The sequence below is a fragment of the Neolamprologus brichardi genome, chromosome 11, assembly GCF_056152115.1.
Source record: "Neolamprologus brichardi isolate AB-2024 chromosome 11, ASM5615211v1, whole genome shotgun sequence".
Classification (NCBI taxonomy): domain Eukaryota; kingdom Metazoa; phylum Chordata; class Actinopteri; order Cichliformes; family Cichlidae; genus Neolamprologus; species Neolamprologus brichardi.
In genome coordinates this window covers 17,606,495-17,623,297 of record NC_142114.1, presented here as the reverse complement: position 1 = coordinate 17,623,297, position 16,803 = coordinate 17,606,495, and the positions used below count along the sequence as shown (strand labels likewise).

The 16,803-nt window shown below is 39.5% G+C and overlaps 1 protein-coding gene across 6 annotated transcripts; it reads left to right on the top strand.

The window, feature by feature from the left end:
• The first annotated feature begins 531 nt into the window (after positions 1-531).
• On the top strand, positions 532-16,461 carry epn1a (epsin 1a). Of its 6 annotated transcripts, none has more exons than XM_006802924.3 (14): positions 532-632; positions 1,580-1,625; positions 5,183-5,343; positions 5,623-5,724; positions 6,102-6,260; positions 7,600-7,728; positions 8,069-8,189; positions 8,294-8,451; positions 8,618-8,689; positions 9,885-9,968; positions 11,198-11,477; positions 12,096-12,260; positions 12,496-12,738; positions 14,348-16,461. In XM_006802924.3, exons 4-14 carry the CDS (start codon positions 5,656-5,658, stop codon positions 14,812-14,814), a joined length of 1,947 nt encoding a protein of 648 aa, XP_006802987.1. In that variant the 5' UTR covers positions 532-632; positions 1,580-1,625; positions 5,183-5,343; positions 5,623-5,655; the 3' UTR covers positions 14,815-16,461. The 6 variants fall into 6 exon arrangements, with proteins under 6 accessions (XP_006802987.1, XP_035768922.1, XP_006802990.1 ...); XM_006802927.3 differs by having other exon boundaries at positions 567-632; positions 1,591-1,625; XM_035913027.2 differs by lacking the exon at positions 532-632 and adding an exon at positions 643-860.
• Positions 16,462-16,803: the final 342 nt, after the last annotated feature.

The following is a 16,803-nucleotide window of genomic DNA, read 5'->3' as shown; positions in this document are numbered from 1 at the left end:
TCACATTAATTAACAGCTCCTTTACTGAGGAGGGGCCAGCTAGGTTTGGATTCCCCTAATGAATGAAATCATCATTTAAAAACTGCATTTTGTGTTTCTTTGGGTAATCTTTGTCTAATATTAAACCTCCTATCACAATGTAAAAATATAAAATTAGGGGCAAGTTCTCCATTTTCTTGCCAATAGTGAAACGAGTTCCTCATCTAGGATTTTTTAAAAATGAAACCAGAGAGACACTTTGTATACTATCAAACAGTTTTCTTTTCTATTAGAAACACAAAGTCTTTTTTTTTTTTTAATCTCTGAGAAGACTGGAAAACATGGAACAAACGTCTCCCAAAACAAAAATAATGACAAAAAAGAGGATGTGTTCTTCCCTTTGACACAAAATGAATATTAAAGAGGAAATTTATCTCAGAACTAAAAACGTACCCCGTATTACATATTAAACGGTAATAAACAATCATTTCGATGTCTCTTTATTTGAGACTTTCATTTCGTCTCAATTAATAATTCATGAGTCTCCTACTACCATCACAGGAAAACAAAGCTACAGGGGGTGCGGTCTTTCCTGTAGGCGAGAACGGAAGCGGAAATTCGGCCATCTCCTCGTACATTCAAGCTACAGCAGGGTCAGTAGACATTTATTTTAGATATTTATTGTGCCGGGTTGTCAGCCTTTTTCGACTCTTGAATGCGTGTATTCAGTAGGGTCCCAAAGCAGGACGTGAAGCTGGAGCTCATACGGTCCGTCAGTCATGTAGCGAACTAGCAACAGCTAACTGCTACCAGGCTAGCTGGCTAATGTGTCCGAACAGCAACAGCAGCAAAGTGATTTCTTTTATCAGTCAAAGTGGCAGGTAACCTTCACCTTTTTATCGATTTTGGGGTAATTCAGCGCTGGGACAGGAGCGACTCGTTCTGTTTAGTTACCCCGCTTTTTTGTGCCTAACTAAACCCCTCCGTGCACCTGTTAGTACTACACCCAGACTTTGTGATAGCAAAGTGATCGCAAACAGTTTCGATTAGCTTAGCTGGGAATAAGAGAGTTTGGTGCTCAGCTTTAGTTGATAAATTAAGCCTCTGCGACATAAAAATGTTCGCTTAATACCCGTGTGTGCCATTTTACAGCGGGCATTATCGTTTGCTTGCAGCTAGAAAAACGTTAGATGACAGTTTGGTTGCTAACATGTCAGTTAGTTAGCCTCCTATCTTAATAGGTGTGACAGGGAGCTCAGCATCTGCCTGGCAGGGTCGTTAACGTTATCTGGGTGGGGGTCACGTCTTCGGGAGGCTGTGCAGTGTTAGCTGGATATGAGTGATAGGAGGAATAAATCAGTTAACACTTATGCCTGCTTTTCGCCTTTTTTAATTGGCTTCAACCATACAATCCATCCTTCATATAGAGCAGCTTCCTGTGACGTGAGTTATGAGTAAATAAACGCTACAGCAGATTGTTTATCGCTTGTTCTGTATGTGATCTAAGTGAGAGATCTGTGTATTTTTGGCGCTTGAGGGTGATAAAGTGTGTACTGTAGTGCTTCTGATGAAACTTTGTGGGGGATTTTTTTCCCCTCAGTGTGGCTTCAGACTGACGATATCCGAGAAGAGGAGCTATATAAAAGGTATGTTATGTCACTTATCATGGTTATCACGGATTAGCTGGCGTGTCTGAACTTTGGCACTGGGCTTCAGGAGTCTCTGAACTGACTTTTGCAATGGTTGCTTTCTGTTCAGTTATGCAACATGCTCTCATGTTTATCTGACCTACAAATCTGAACCCCTTATAGCTGTCAGGCTCATTTAAAACACTTAATGATGTTTGGAACAGTTATGTTTTTCGTATAGTATCCAAACTAAAGGCTTTAGGTTTGTGCCATTTAAAATCCATTTAAAATGTGTAATCGAATGGTTTTCACACAGCTGAAATGGTGTGAATGACAGCTTTAGCTGTGTTGTCAGATGAAGGCATTTTTGATCGTGACACTGGGGCCAAACCATCCTAAATCATCCAGTTGTTAAGAACATTTTCTGCTCAACCTTGTCCGATGTGCCTGTCTTTTTTTGTACATTTTCACTGCATTTTTAATATTCTTCATATATTTTAAACCTAACCTGAGTCATACAGGGCAGTAGGTCTTGGAAATTAAGAACGTGCATGTATTTAACAAAATTTTCTCAGTTGAAACTCTGGAAACTCTAAATTTACTATATTTGGATTATGAATTAACTAAGAATTTCATGTCAAAACAATATTCTGCACATTTAATTTTGTGGTATTGTGAAATAAAATTATATATCACTCAGAAATTATTAATAGTTGGCTTTTGCAATGTGATTTTTTATTTTTTATTTTTTTATCGGTGTGTGAATAAACATGGGAATTTACAAGATGGCTTTTATTTTCCCCCTCCATATTTTAGTTAGAAAATACTCTGTATTTGTCTGAAATTACAGATCCCGATTCATCATTTGGTATAGTAAATTTCAGGTATTTATCTTTAATATTTGCTGAGGTATGCTCATTCAAACATGGTCTCAAATTTCAAAGTGTAAGCTAGAGAAGTATTTCATATATTGATATAAATCCAAACTTTGGACCATCTCATTTTTAGGGATATCTGAGATGTTCGAACAGAAGGCCCATTTTGTTTTGTGATGGAATGACCCAGCAGTTTTCAAACTTTAAACCAGTGTTTATATCTGCAGAAACTAGCCTTTATGTCAGCTAAAATGGCGTGAATGACTGTTTTAGCTGTTGTGTCAGATGAAAGCACTTTTAAGTGTGACACCTACAATTTTTTCTTTTTTTTTTTTTTTTTTTTTGGTCTCCAGTAAGCTCCACGAACATGCAACTTAGTAGTCGGAGTTTCTCTCAAGATCTGGTTTTCAGGTGTGTCTTGCTTGTGTGGCACAGCGTTCACATTTGTTAATACCTTACAGAAAATAAAGGCCTATTAACATCCCAGTCCAGCTGAAGCCATAAAAAAGTATATTTTTTTGTGTTTTTTTTTTTCCTCCTAACAGTTCTTGATCTTGAAGTGGTTGTATGTGGTTTTCTCTATACAAAAAAGTGATCAGTTTTACCACTGTGCAAATTTGATCCTCCTCACTCTCAATCAGGTCATTTCATGTCAACTAATGTAGTACATTTGAATTTCATTGGTTACTTCTTGTGCAATTACAGTAATCATTTTTTTATCCAGCCACACTATTTGGGAACCATTGGTTTAAACATTGCCAACAGGTTAATTTATTACTGCAAGTTACAACTTATTTTAACAAGTAACAAGCAGTCAGAGCTAAAATCTTATTTTCCTTTCGTTCTTTAACTAATCTCAAGTTTGTAACCAGCATGCTGTTTGTAGAAGTCAGTTTGTTTACTTTATTGGTTCAGTATAAAGAAGGATCTGCTTGAATCTGGAGAAACGGAAAGAGCGGCAATGTTTCTTGCCAGTGCTGGTTTGCCACCTGGGGGAAGGTCCTCATACAGTGGGTGGGGAAAATTTGATATTTATTATATTATAAAGGAAAGACAATGTGCTTCCTTTATTTTTGAAAGGTACAAGTCGAGAGAATTGCTGAGCATCAACCTTTAAGATGATCAGTGTTTTTCAGTTGCTCAAATAACAATCACAATCACATGTGTTCTTGATGTTTTATTTCAGGGCCGCTCTCAAAACATGACTGTAGAACTTATAAATAAACACAGCAAAATTAAGTCTGATCATGTTAGATCTGTTTTATTGCCTTTATTCAGTTAGATCCATAAGTGTTTTGAGAGTGATAGCTTTTGTAATTTTGCCTCTATTCACATCAGAAAAGTGTAGCTAGCTCCTTCAGTGCTTCTGTCGGTGTCCAAATATTTATGGACCTGACTATATTTTTGTGGCACAAGCTGAGGTAGCATCTGTTACGCAAGAAAATGCAGATTGTGGCAGTGAGAGCTTGCATCTGGTCAGCAACAGTGTTTCAACCTGATGCGTGAGCAATCAGATACTAAAAAAAGCTCAGCAGGTAGTGAGGGATGTGCTGTTGATCCACAAAAATCATTCTGCGTGCCTTTTTTCTTTCTCCATCAGCAAACAGAATAAGTCCATGGTTTTTTTAGACCAAATTCAGGAACTGTCAGTGGTGTTGCAAAACAGAAGCTATACGTTATTGCATCATAAGGTTTCGCACACTTGTTGGGTATCAATCTCTTCGAATTAAAATACTCATTTAAAATCCGTCTCAAGTTTATAGTTTGTTTTAACCATGCGTGTCATTTTCTTGACATCCATACGTGACTCTGTCTCTGATTAGTGTCAGCACTGGTTGATGATATGTTGTTTTTATTAATCCGTGATTCTGCTCTTGAGGCCTGCAAATATGGGTTCAAGATTAAAGTTTGTGGCAGTGTAATGATTAGAGTACCTGGAGTTAAGTAAACGGATCCCTTCTAAAATATTTATCTTAGTGCTACTCTTGTATAGTTTTACCCTGGTGTGAAGCTGGAAGTTGCCTGATGTTTAGATGTGAAAACTAAATTATTGACTTTGTTAAGGAATCAAGGTTGAGGAGCCAAAATGGTTTGCCTGAAAGTGTGAACGCCATCTTTTAAAATCGCATCCAGTTAAATTCACTGCTACAGTTCTCTGTCATAAATTTACTTTGTTTTCATTCACGCTTTCTTGCTCTTTTTACTGATTACTTTTATTTTTTGCTTCTAAAGATGGAATTTAACCTTGTCACTAAACAGTATTTATCAGTTTGGCCTGGGGTAAATCTTCAAAGAAGATGTAAAGAACAGAAAACAGACTTTAAAACTCACTGAATAATTATTTATAGTGTAGATTGTAATGTTTCTCTTCACTTGACAAGTAAATAAAAAGACAACCTGTATTAGCTTTCAGTCAGATGGTCATATTTAAAATGACTGCATTCCTATTTTTAAGCTGTTCGCTCAAGCTCATAACTGATAAGTTGCGTCTCTGTGAAGCATGTGTGGATCAGCAACAGATCATGTGATATTTGTTGCTGAATATCTCCTTTGTCCTTTTGTTTTGTTTTTTTAAATTTTTATAAATGGTTACTTTAGATTTAGTGACAGATTAAGTTTAAGGCTGCTCGTTGTGCTGTAGCAGAAGTATCCAAGTCACAATGCATTTACACTTACATTAATCTCAATCCTGCTCCCTAGTTTTCATCCCCCTTAGTCTGTGGTTTTGGGACCCAATGTTGCCACGGGAAGAAACAGACAAACCGAGACAAAGCACTCCATGAATGAGTGGCAGCCAAGATAGAGGAACGGCAATATACCAAGAGGAGAGACCCTTTTCCTGCATCAGTCTTGTGTAACAGGTGTGCATGATATTGTCTTTATTCCTCGTTTGATGCTGATTTGGGTTACCAATGCAATCTTCCACTCACTGATTGTTCTTCTTAAAGTCTGCTGTTTCTTCCTTTCAGACTCTTTTATACACACACTTCCTTACGAGTATTTCAAGTCTTCATCGTCTTTCTTGCTGGTTGTTTTATTGGTTGTAAGTCTTGTTGATTTGTGTGCGCTGGAAATAAACTTGTATTATTTGTATTGTACTAACTCTACTTTACATTTCTTCTTGCCCATCTGCTGTTCAGATTTCAACAGAGCTTGGTGGCCAGACCGTTGCCATGTCGACCTCATCGCTACGGCGACAAGTAAAGAACATCGTCCACAACTATTCAGAGGCTGAAATCAAGGTTGTGTCTCTTGGCTTCTTAGCTGGCTTTTCTTCTTCTGTTTCATTTTCTCCACACATTCCCATTTTGTATCTAGGACTTAAGTGTAGCAAATGCATCTCTGCCACACAGATGATGAGATTATGCGGATTCCGATAATCTAATATTTCTTTGGAGAACCTCCTCACTCTTCCCCTTGTTATGTAGAGAATGAGCTAATCTAATCATATCGTACCCATTCATTATTCTCTGCAGCTTGTGATCTGATTGAATTTATTTTGTTACTCAGAACACTGTGCACCAAGATGTCACAAAGTAATGTCTGAAATAATTCCCATCTCAGTCGGTTTGAGTGGAATAATTAATGGTTTATCCCTCTTGTGTGTTCTTGTGTCCAGGTTAGGGAGGCGACGTCGAATGACCCATGGGGCCCCAGCAGCTCCCTTATGTCAGAGATCGCTGATCTTACCTACAATGTCGTGGCCTTCTCGGAAATCATGAGCATGGTGTGGAAGCGCCTCAATGACCACGGCAAGAATTGGAGACATGTGTACAAGGTTTGTGAGTCCAGAAGTGAAGTTGGGGAATAACAATACAGATTAAACACAAGACCGTAAACACAATGGGAAAACTCCAAAATATAGCATATCATTATCTCATTATTTCATCCAAAGGAAATAAAGCATGCTACTTAAATTGTGAATATTTAAAAGTAAGTTGTTTGGAACAGTTCATCAGATATCTGGTTTAATAAAAAGGGCGAATCTGGGACCTTGCAGTGTGCAACCTTTTATTTTTTTCTGCATATTTCTGTCTTTTTGCTTAACCGAGAGACCCAAAATGTTCCTGCAAGTATTATTTTCATACTAATCTCGTGGTATTTACACACACAGAGCACCACTGTGACTATTGGTTGACATAGTATTTATGCCACCCCTCCTTCATTGGGTGCCTTGGTACAAGCTGACAGTGGCGAACGCAGCCTTTTTGAAATGTGTAAAAATATGGCACAATTCTTACAGACCTTTGGAAGGAAAGTGCCTCAATTATAGGAGAATTCATAGTCACAGTTATTGTATTAAATAGTAAGATTACAATGAATTTTTGGTTTTGGAAAAATAGACTGACTAAACGTAAAAGAAGAATGATGTCTTTTATACAAGTGTATTTCCATTAACTTTAATTCAACTGAAAAACTAAATAAAAAAATAAATGTGAACCAAACTAAATCTGCTGCCTGGCTGGAAGTAAATGTGGACTTTTATATAGAGGTTACAGTAAAGGAAAGGAATGTCCAAAACGGAGTGCAGCATAATAATCTTTCTATTGGAATCAGCTTGTGTTAATAAGTCGTGGAAACCGAAATTAAGATTCACCTAATTGCACAGCCATGGTCTTTAAAAAAACAGCTTGGTAGACACATCACCCTTTGGTGTTTTGTAGTTTCAGTGTCTGCAAGTGCGCTGCCTGGGTCCAAGCAACAAAAAGTCTCCCATCAGACATTTTGCTTGAAGCTGTGTGCAGACGTCTACACGTATGCCTCTTTTTTTTTTCCTTTTCTTTTTCTTTTTTTATGACTGCCCAGGTTTGTTTACAGGACATTACCAAAGAGTGCACTACCTATGCGCCCTTTAAAGAAAGTTTTCCAGGAATAACTACTTATCCGCAGTGTCTCAGTGTCTGCAGCACGGAATAATTGCCACCTAAAAAGGTTTGGGGCTTTGGATGGGAATCCATGGAGTAGTTATGTCTGTAGTACAGAGATGGTCAGTAATTATGTGTGGGATTTAAAAACCGAAAGCTCAAATATTTGTTTTTATTTTTGTGTGTAAAAGGTTTATTTTACTTTTGGGATTTTTGTATTTGAAAATTTACAGTTCTCTCCATTTTCTCTAGGCTATGACTCTTATGGAGTACCTGATCAAAACTGGTTCAGAACGTGTTGCCCAGCAGTGCCGAGAGAACATTTACGCAGTCCAGACCCTCAAGGATTTCCAGTACATAGACAGAGATGGCAAAGACCAGGTACACAGACACACCCATGCATTCAAAGCTGAATGGAAAGGTGAAGTCAGTGGTGATTAAAGTCCACGTTTGTGGAATGCAGGCACACTCTGTAAAACGTCCTTGACTAAACTACAAGCAGCGTGTTTGACTAGGTGTCTCTGACCTGTTGTGCAACTACACAAAGCCAGCCATAAAAGTTTTATTGGTTGTTGATAAATGAGCTTTGCTTGAGTTGAAACATTTTTTAAATCAATACAGTATGCTGTGCAAGTAACTGCTTTTATACTTGATTTTGTAATTAACTGTATCTGTTTCATGTTATGTAGTAAATTAACAGTGGTTCGCTTTGTTTTTCCAGGGTGTGAATGTGCGAGAGAAAGCCAAACAGTTGGTGACGCTGTTAAAAGATGAAGAGAGACTAAGAGAGGAGAGGATCCACGCCCTGAAAACCAAAGAGAAGATGGCACAGACCTCCAGTGGTGAGACACCTACTCTAAGTAGTTAACAGACTGATCCAGTGGTCACAGTTGCAGTATTTATAAGAGGGTTTGGTCCCTTCTGTGCATATTTATCTCCACTTTAGCCTCCTCAGCCCCCTCAGCACCCAGCCTGGGGGGCAGCCTGTCGCTGGGCTCACACTCTGGGGGTGCTGATAGTGAGCAGGCTTGGCCACAGAGCTCTGGAGAAGAAGATCTGCAGCTCCAGCTGGCTTTGGCTATGAGTAAAGAAGAGGCAGAGCAGGTAACACCAAGTAGGCCTGTTGAGCTAAGCTTACTGGTCCTTTACTTCAGATAAGTTTGCAGTCAGTCTAATGTACACGTCACTTATGTACACAAAGGCTTTACAAATATTGTACATGCAGCACACCTAGCTTTGCTCTCACCATTTAACCCCTGAACTCCCCCAGAATAGCACGGACCCTCTGGAGGATGCAGAGCTCCGCTATGCACTCACACTCAGCAAAGAGATTCACCAACAGGTCAGGGGCAGAGAGTGTGTCCAGCTGGCTGGAGAGCCAGTCATCAACTATCTGTCTTTCTGTCAAATGGAATTTCTCAAGCAAATGTCAAGTATTGATCGATCAAGAAAAAATGAATTAATGCTCGTATTTGCAGTAATCCTGTTGCAGTAATTCAGTTTAAAAAGTCGCATCCTAAGAGGCACTTTTCAGAACCTCATCAAGATGTGTTAAAACTGCAAGAAAAACGTGCACCTAACAAATTAATCATCTGCCATCTAGAATTTGCATGTCACTGGCAAATATTTGCCATAATTTATTAACAATGAGTGGCTTGCAAGTATTGATTATTCTTTCTTTCTCATTGCCGTCTCTGATAGCATGCACTTAACCCTAGTCTTGATTTAAAACATTTCTTTCCTAACCTCTAACACCCTCCTCCTGCTGTTGTAACTTCCTGTTTCTGTGTTTACTGAGTGCTAACCCTGTTTGTCTGCATCAAGTGTTTGCAGTCCTGCACTTACTGTAAAACTAGACTAGTTTAGCCTTTCAGATTTAATGTTAATGTTGCTTACTGGCATTAAAGACAATCTGTTGTCTTGCAGATAAGTCTGTGTTATGCTGTCAGCCCTCAGTGAAATGTGTTAGAATAAAGGTGGCAATAGGCAGAATCTTAAGTTGATGTTCAAGATCTCCATCTGAGCTGAAATTAATTGTTATTGATTTCATATAAAAGGCTTTCTATTTCTACTGTAAAGGTTTTGTCCTTCAGGTGATAAAGAAGCTCTGCTGTGCGCAGCTACCGAACTGATACCATTGTTGGTGCAGGCAGTTAAAACCCACACAGCAGTTGGAGTATTCACCATGGCAGCATTTGATAGCAAACAAACGAACCACAGCTGCTTTTGCATCTGTATCCTCCCTCTCAGGAGCCGTTTTGCCTACCCATGTCTAAGACATCTTCCTGCCACTGTCTTCAGTTTTAGGATGCCGCGTGACAGCGCTTGTAATCTAAATTGTGTTAAGCTGTGTTAAAATTACAAGCTCTTCACACACATTGTGTGAACAGCCTTATCTTTTGCCTTTGAATCATGATTAAAGGTTAGGGTTTCCTCCTTCGCTCATACTGACCTTCAGTGTGGATTTAATGAATCTGTGCCTGTGGTGCGTTTTTGGAGTTTGCTGATGGATATAATTGTGTGTTTGTGATTGGCAGGAGGAGCGGCTGCGCAGAGGTGATGACCTGAGACTGCAGATGGCTATTGAGGAGAGCAAGAGGGAGAAACCAAAACCAGAGGAGGTGGGTGTTTTTGTTTTGTTTTAATGACTATAGATAAGCTGCATTGGATCATCTGCTTTACTTGGGTCTGTGTGTGTCTCCATGAGTAAATTCAGCTTTGTTAGCTGTGTGCCTGATTAACAAAGTGTGACTTGACTTGAAGTGAAAACTTTCAGATACTAAAAGTGTTGGTAAAATACAGATGGACTGTTCAGCAAAAAGAAAAAAGCAGATGGTACGTGAAAGCATTATCAGGTGTCTTATTTGACTTCATGTGTAAGCAGTGTTGCTAAGGATTCAAATTTGCATGAAGCTTGGAAACACACAATGTTTTCATTGTACTGGGGAGACACATTGTGCTCCATAAAATGCACAGTGCGTAGATTTTATCATAACTGATGCAATAATCCGCTTGTTCGTAAGAAAGCTTTGGGTCCAAAGCTACTCCTCAGTGTTACACAACCCTTCAGGTCTTTCAAGTTTCAGAGCTTCAGACACATTAATCATTCTCTGAAATGTGAGATACCTTTGTGCTTTCATTCAGTTTTTTTCTTCTCTACAGTAATAAAAATTAGTTCAGCCGTTGCCAGAATTTTCCACCAAAAAGGCATCTTTGTTGAGACTGCAGATGGTCTTCAAAGCATAACTAACAGCTATTATTATTTTTAATAATATTAAATTAATTAATTAATATTACTAATTTTCAATTTTCTCCTTTATCACAACACTATTATCTAACCTCAGAATGTCACCTGAGGTTATAGTCCCCTGATCCTTGGTTCATACAAGCCAACATTTGAGATTATCCCAATTTTATTCATGTAAAATAGTTGCTTAAAAAGACCAAACACGCATTAGAAAAATGGAAGCCTCTGCAAAAACAATAGAGAGGAAGAAGACCTTTAACCGCCCACACAGTGAGCAGTTTGGTTAAGGCTTACTTCCCTAAACTATTTAGAAAACTAAACTTTTGAAACAAAGATTGAAATCAGGACTTTCATTTAAGTCCCAACTCAAGTTATAAATCATTTTAAAAATGTGCAAAAAGCAGCGAAAGAAAAGTTGGTGGTGATGCCAACAATTCTCCTTCTGTGGTTTTACATCTCATCAGCACTATTGATGAATGCCCGAGAGAGAGAACAGGCTAATAAGACTGATAGAAAATGATAAATGTGCTGGCATAGTGAAACGTGTGTAATGATGTCCATCAGCTGTGCAAGCATTAATTCATTAAATGTTCTCTTGTACAGAGCGCTCTGATGGAGCTGAGTGCTGTGGACCCCTGGGGGACCCCCGCTGCTCCTGTCGTGAGCTCCGCCGGGCCCTCACCTCTACCCACAGTTTCTGCCTCTGCCGCCTCGGGCCCGTGGGGCACAGCCACCACAGATCCATGGGGGGTAGCATCACCCACATCCCCTACAAGCTCTGATCCTTGGGGTGGGGGAGCGCCGCCTGTTATAGCTCCTCCTCCAGATCCATGGGGTGAATCATCCAACAAAGTAAACAACGTCGACCCCTGGGGAAGCTCAGGTAAGGATCTTCGACCCGTGGTCATGTTTGACCTCTGTCGGCAGTCAGGTGGGTGGGACTGTACTTGTTGCTGGTGATTAAAACAGAACCTTGTCTCTGTGGGTGAAAGAGGATGTGGAGACTTTTTCTCCCCTTCACTCCACGGTTGCATTTCCCCTCATACATGTCACCATGCTGTCATAGCTGATCTTTTCATCCGTCTATACATGCTTTCTCTTTGTAGTGAAGAAAGCAAGCATGCCATTCCCCCTCTGTGTCTAAACCAGGGATTTTTATCCTCTTGTTTTTACTCAGGACTGACTGTGGCTGTGTCTCAACCAGAGCTTTCTCTTCTCTTGCCCTCTGTATGCCTTTTTCAGTTATTTATCTATTTTTTGTATGAGGTTGCTTCTTATCTCTCCTTTACCTCCGATAAGTTTCAGATTATCTTTAAGAGTAAGTAATGTGGCTGTCAGTTGTATCAGTCCTCCTGGAAAGTTAACAATGGAGAGGTTGAGGAGAGAGAAACACCACTGTTGTTGCCCAGCCCAGCTTCCTGTCCCCGCCTTATTGTGAGTTGTACCTGTAAGGTGTTGTGTTAACCCTCCCCTCCCTTGCGTGTCCTTCCCTCCCCTGTAGCTGTGACCCCCCCCAGTGCTGACCCCTGGGGTCCTCCATTGCCTCCCAGCACTTCCTCCTCCGGGGGGCCAGTAGACCCCTGGGCAAAGGACGGGCCTGTCCCTGCCTCTGACCCTATCACCTCCGACATCTGGAGTGGCTCCGCCAAACACACTAACGGCACAGGTACATTGACACGTAAAACTACGTGAACTCTCACATGCTCGGGTTCTGGCGCAAAATTGTAAACAGAATTTACATATTTTGCACACAAATTTCCAAATGCATGCACTCAGCAGCTGTCCTGTCTAACATTTCATCCTCCTTTGTGTGAGTATCTACTCGGATATTGTTTTTTGCTGTTATGAGTACGTTTTTAAGAGTCTGATTTACTCTTTCTGCTCTTCATTACCTCGCTTAGGAGATCCAGAGCAACTAGGATCTTCAGGAGCAGGCGCTGACAGCACAGGCTCACCGGTACCCTTTGACCTGTCCTCTCTTGGTTCTTCACTTCCTGTTCGGAAGACTCCTGAGTCCTTCCTGGGCCCCAACGCAGCACTGGTGGATCTCGATTCTCTGGTGCCGTCTAAACCCAAACCCAAACAGCCACCGCCTCCCTCCATCTCGTCCTCATCAGCACACAACCCCTTCCTTCAGAACACAGGTTAGTTACAGCCGAACTTCATGAGCTCGACGTTTTGTGTCCAGAAAGACAAATTCAGTCTCGCTGAATTCCTGTGACTTGTATTTAGGGAGAGCCTAGAATATTCATGAATTTCTGTAAGCATTTATATGAAAATGACTGACGTTAACATGAAACTGCTGTGTAATGGTGCCTTGAAAACGTACCTTTTATCAGGCTATGGAAACATTTACAGAAATTGAAAAAGGAAAGAAAATCATTGAGTTAATAAATCAGTAGAAAATATATAACTTATTTGTTTAAATGTAAAATTAAAATTTGAGTAATTGTAAAAGTAAAATGTAAGAGCAAATGTTTGCGTTTCCATTAACCTTTATTTTGTGGGACTGAAACAAAATATGAGTATTTTATTTGAAAGATAAAAATAAATTGAAAACATGCTTGTCAGGGAAATAAAAACAAAATGAAGATGTAAAATGATTATCACAGTGGTTTCTGATTAATTTGGTCGATCGGTTTACTGATTCAGCTCCAGTCTCTTCTTTTTTTTTTTTTGCATTTGCCTCACTTGCATGCACATGTCACAATATCATAATATCTGATCAACATGCAGAAACCAGGCTGAAGTCCAAAATATTGTTTTGCTTTTTTGTTTGCTAAAATTTTAAAACTTCTAGGTTAACATGGCGAAAATTGATTTAATCTTCTCTACGAGATTTTAACTTGGAGATGTCAAACTGTCTCCATTCTTTTATTCATTATTGTGGTTTACAAATAACGTTTGTGGCATTTTCTGATTCGATAACGAGAAACCCCTTCTTAATCACAATCCACACATAGTTACCAAACACATGTGACCAAACACAGAAGTTTCAGAATGAACTGCTCTTTTAGAAAGTGCAATGTATTAAAAATTAATTCCATAAAACGTCTGTCAGCAAAGCAAAGACAAAACGCAACCCTTTTAATTGTATGTGCGTGCCATATTCACATTTAGTTTTTGTTGTTGTTGTTGTTGTTTTTTAAAGAAAACATTTTCTTAATTGCAAAAAATATATAATAATCTCAAATACTGTCAAAGATCATAGCCAGATATATTAAGATAAATATGCAATGTGAACTAAGCCAGTAAAAATATATCTTTACTATGTCTTAAAGGCTTTCTGATGTTAATAATGATGATGTTATGATATAGACCAGGGGTAGGCAATCTTTCTGATGATGTGTGCCATCTAAACTTTCCTCAGAAGTCAATGTGCCATATGATTGCATTAGCAATAAATGTAATAACGCTCTATATTAACAGTTTCACACTATATAGAACCACTTTAAAAAATTATATTTGTTTGTAGATGTTGGCAGTTATCAGCTATTTTGAAACAAAAAACAGACACTTTTTATCCATAACAAGAACTCCATAACAGCAAATGAACTGTACAACAGAAATGCAAATGCTATTTATGGTCTCCTCACAACAATGATAAGAAAAATAAACTGGGCCAATATGGCATGTTTGTTAATACAGAGATACACATGTTAATGTGATCTGTTAATAATAACATTAAATTAAAAATGTGTTAGACGAGTGAACTTTGTGATTTATCCCGTGTACGTGTTTCTTCTGTTCCAGGTTCATCTCCTGCTACTGGCATGGCAGTGACTCCGGGCAGTACCATTTCCAGTAGGGGGGTTTCTCCAACACCTGCATCGTCTAACCCTTTTGGGGTGGCTCCTCCTATGACCTCCATCTCACCTCAGCCCTCCTCACTCGGCCTTAGCGGCCTCCGCACCAGTCCTGTGCCTCCCAATCCCATGCTGGGCATGGTGCAACCAGGAATGGGCATGGCGCCAATGAGTATGGGAATGGGGGCTCCGGGAATGGGCCTGGGCATGATGCAGCCCAGCCCCATGGGCATGCCGTACAGCGGGCTCTCCCCAATGGCACCCCCAGGCTCAGGTCTGATGGGACCCGGAGTCGCACCACCTCCTCAGCTGATTTTGGGTGGGCCCACAGGACCAGGAGGGGTGATGGGTGCTGGAGGATCAGTGGGAGGTGGAGGAACGACAGGCACAAGCACCAACCCATTTCTTCTTTGAGGAAGTGTCACCACTACTTGGCTCACCTTTCAGCCTCCTCTGTCATACCTGCTGCCCCCTTCAGTCACCCCCCCTCACCAATGCAATTTGTGTCCAAAAAGAAAAATGTCTACATCTCTATATTTAAAGAAAACAAACAAACAAAAAAAACGAAATCAAAAAAATGTTTCATCTTTTCCTTTTTTGAAAGCATTATTTCATTTCAGAATAATTATTTCGTTTATTTAGTCCTTTCATTTCACGGGTTGTTTTGCGGGTGGGAAAAAGAGATCTATTTATTTTGTTTTAATTCTGTTCTGTTCTGTATCGTACTTCATGTATTTGTTTTTGTTTTTCATTTTTGGTCCTTTCAGTCCTGTCTTGAAATGAAGGTAAGTCTGTGATACCTCGAGGCTTTTTCAGTAGTGTCTCTATTCTAACATTACTGCACTGGGAGAGAGGGAGGATGAGGAGACATAGCCACTAACAAACTGGACAGAGAAACTGTTGTACCTGCCTCTTCCTCTTCTCTCCCTCTAGGATGAAGACAAACACTGAATCACTGAAATGAAACGAGTGCATGAAGAGCTATTTTTAATGAACTGTAGACTGAGATACGGGCTGAACAACCTGCATTAACATTTCAGGCACAATGTGGTCAAATTGTTTCACTTTTAATTTAATGGTAAATGTAATTTATTTTTTCCATCTTTTTGGGAACAAATAAACAAGGAGGATTGTGTGATGATGCCATCTAGATCAAATGCCTTCCCCCCCCCCCCCCTTTTTTTCTATTCTGCTTCTTCCTGGTTACTGTAGAAAACCTAAAAAGAGCTCTGACATCTGTGATCCAATGGGGGGATGGAGGGAGTGATGGTGTGTGTGTGTGTGTGTGTGTGTGTGTGTGTGTGTGTGTGTGTGTGTGTGTGTGTGTGTGTGTGTGTGTGTGTGTGTGTGTGTGTGTGTGTGTGTGTGTGTGTGTGTGTGTGTGTGTGTGGCAAACTGCGAATGACAACACAAATGCTCATTTTTGAGTGTGCAAGTACGCAATTGTTCAAATGTTCATGTCTTTGTATGTGTCTGTCTCCATTTTTTTTTTTTCCCCCGTGTCTGATCTCATTTCAGTGACTCAGAAAGGAAGAATCCACATTGATTATTTTTGCTTTTGGAAGTTGTAATAATAAGATGTAATGTGGGGATTTCAAATGAGGTGTTATAAGGGTCACCTTTGTTTTGTTTTGTTTTTCCCTGCCAATCATATTTCACACTCTTCTTTTCAGTAATTAAAAGCAGTTTTTCTTAATCACACATTTCATATGGGATTCCTGGCATGCAGGTGTCCCAGAGCCGCACTGTCCTTGTGTTTCATCCCCCTTTCCTTTGGAGAGGGACGGCAACTGATGCTTCTTTAAAAATAAGAAATAAACAAAAAAAGACAATTATTTCAGCAAATGGAAGGAGATAAAACTGGGACTCGACAATATGCTTTTCATGCTGTTCTTTTAATTTAGTTTGATGAATTTATTGTTATTTTATATCAACAAGAAGAATATCTCTTTTATCGGGTAAGGTGGAATTTTGTGTGGTGTTGACTGTGAACATTCACATTTGAAAAGTAAAATGGAAAAAAATCAGAAGAAATTTATGAAATAAAACAAAAACACGAAATGTCTTTTGCTTTTTCGTTCTTCCAATAATGTGACTAAAATTTTGTTTCATTATTTGAGTAGGAAAATGGGAAATGAGTGCATTAATGCATGTAAGGTGAACTAGCAAACACTGTCGTAGTTACATGTGGCTGTCTTCCTGTTTGATGGCAGATACTCCCTTCACCCTGGCCAAAAAGGCTAAAATGACCAAAGAAAAAGTGGAAAACAGTTTAACATGAGAGGTTTTTGGACAGAGTTTGTGTTTTTTCCATTGTTTAAGCACTGCTTCCAACCAAGAGTGATGCCATATATGCCTTATAGCTGCAGAAAAGGCTAACATTGTTATCTTTTTACAAAAAAA

Bases quoted from the DNA above. Each gene is read 5' to 3' on its own strand.
- epn1a (XM_035913029.2), top strand. From the start codon at position 5,656: ATGTCGACCTCATCGCTACGGCGACAAGTAAAGAACATCGTCCACAAC. The intron at 5,725-6,101 runs GTTGTGTCTCTT...TCTTGTGTCCAG, and splicing joins ATTCAGAGGCTGAAATCAAG to GTTAGGGAGGCGACGTCGAA. The intron at 12,261-12,495 runs GTACATTGACAC...TACCTCGCTTAG, and splicing joins CAAACACACTAACGGCACAG to GAGATCCAGAGCAACTAGGA.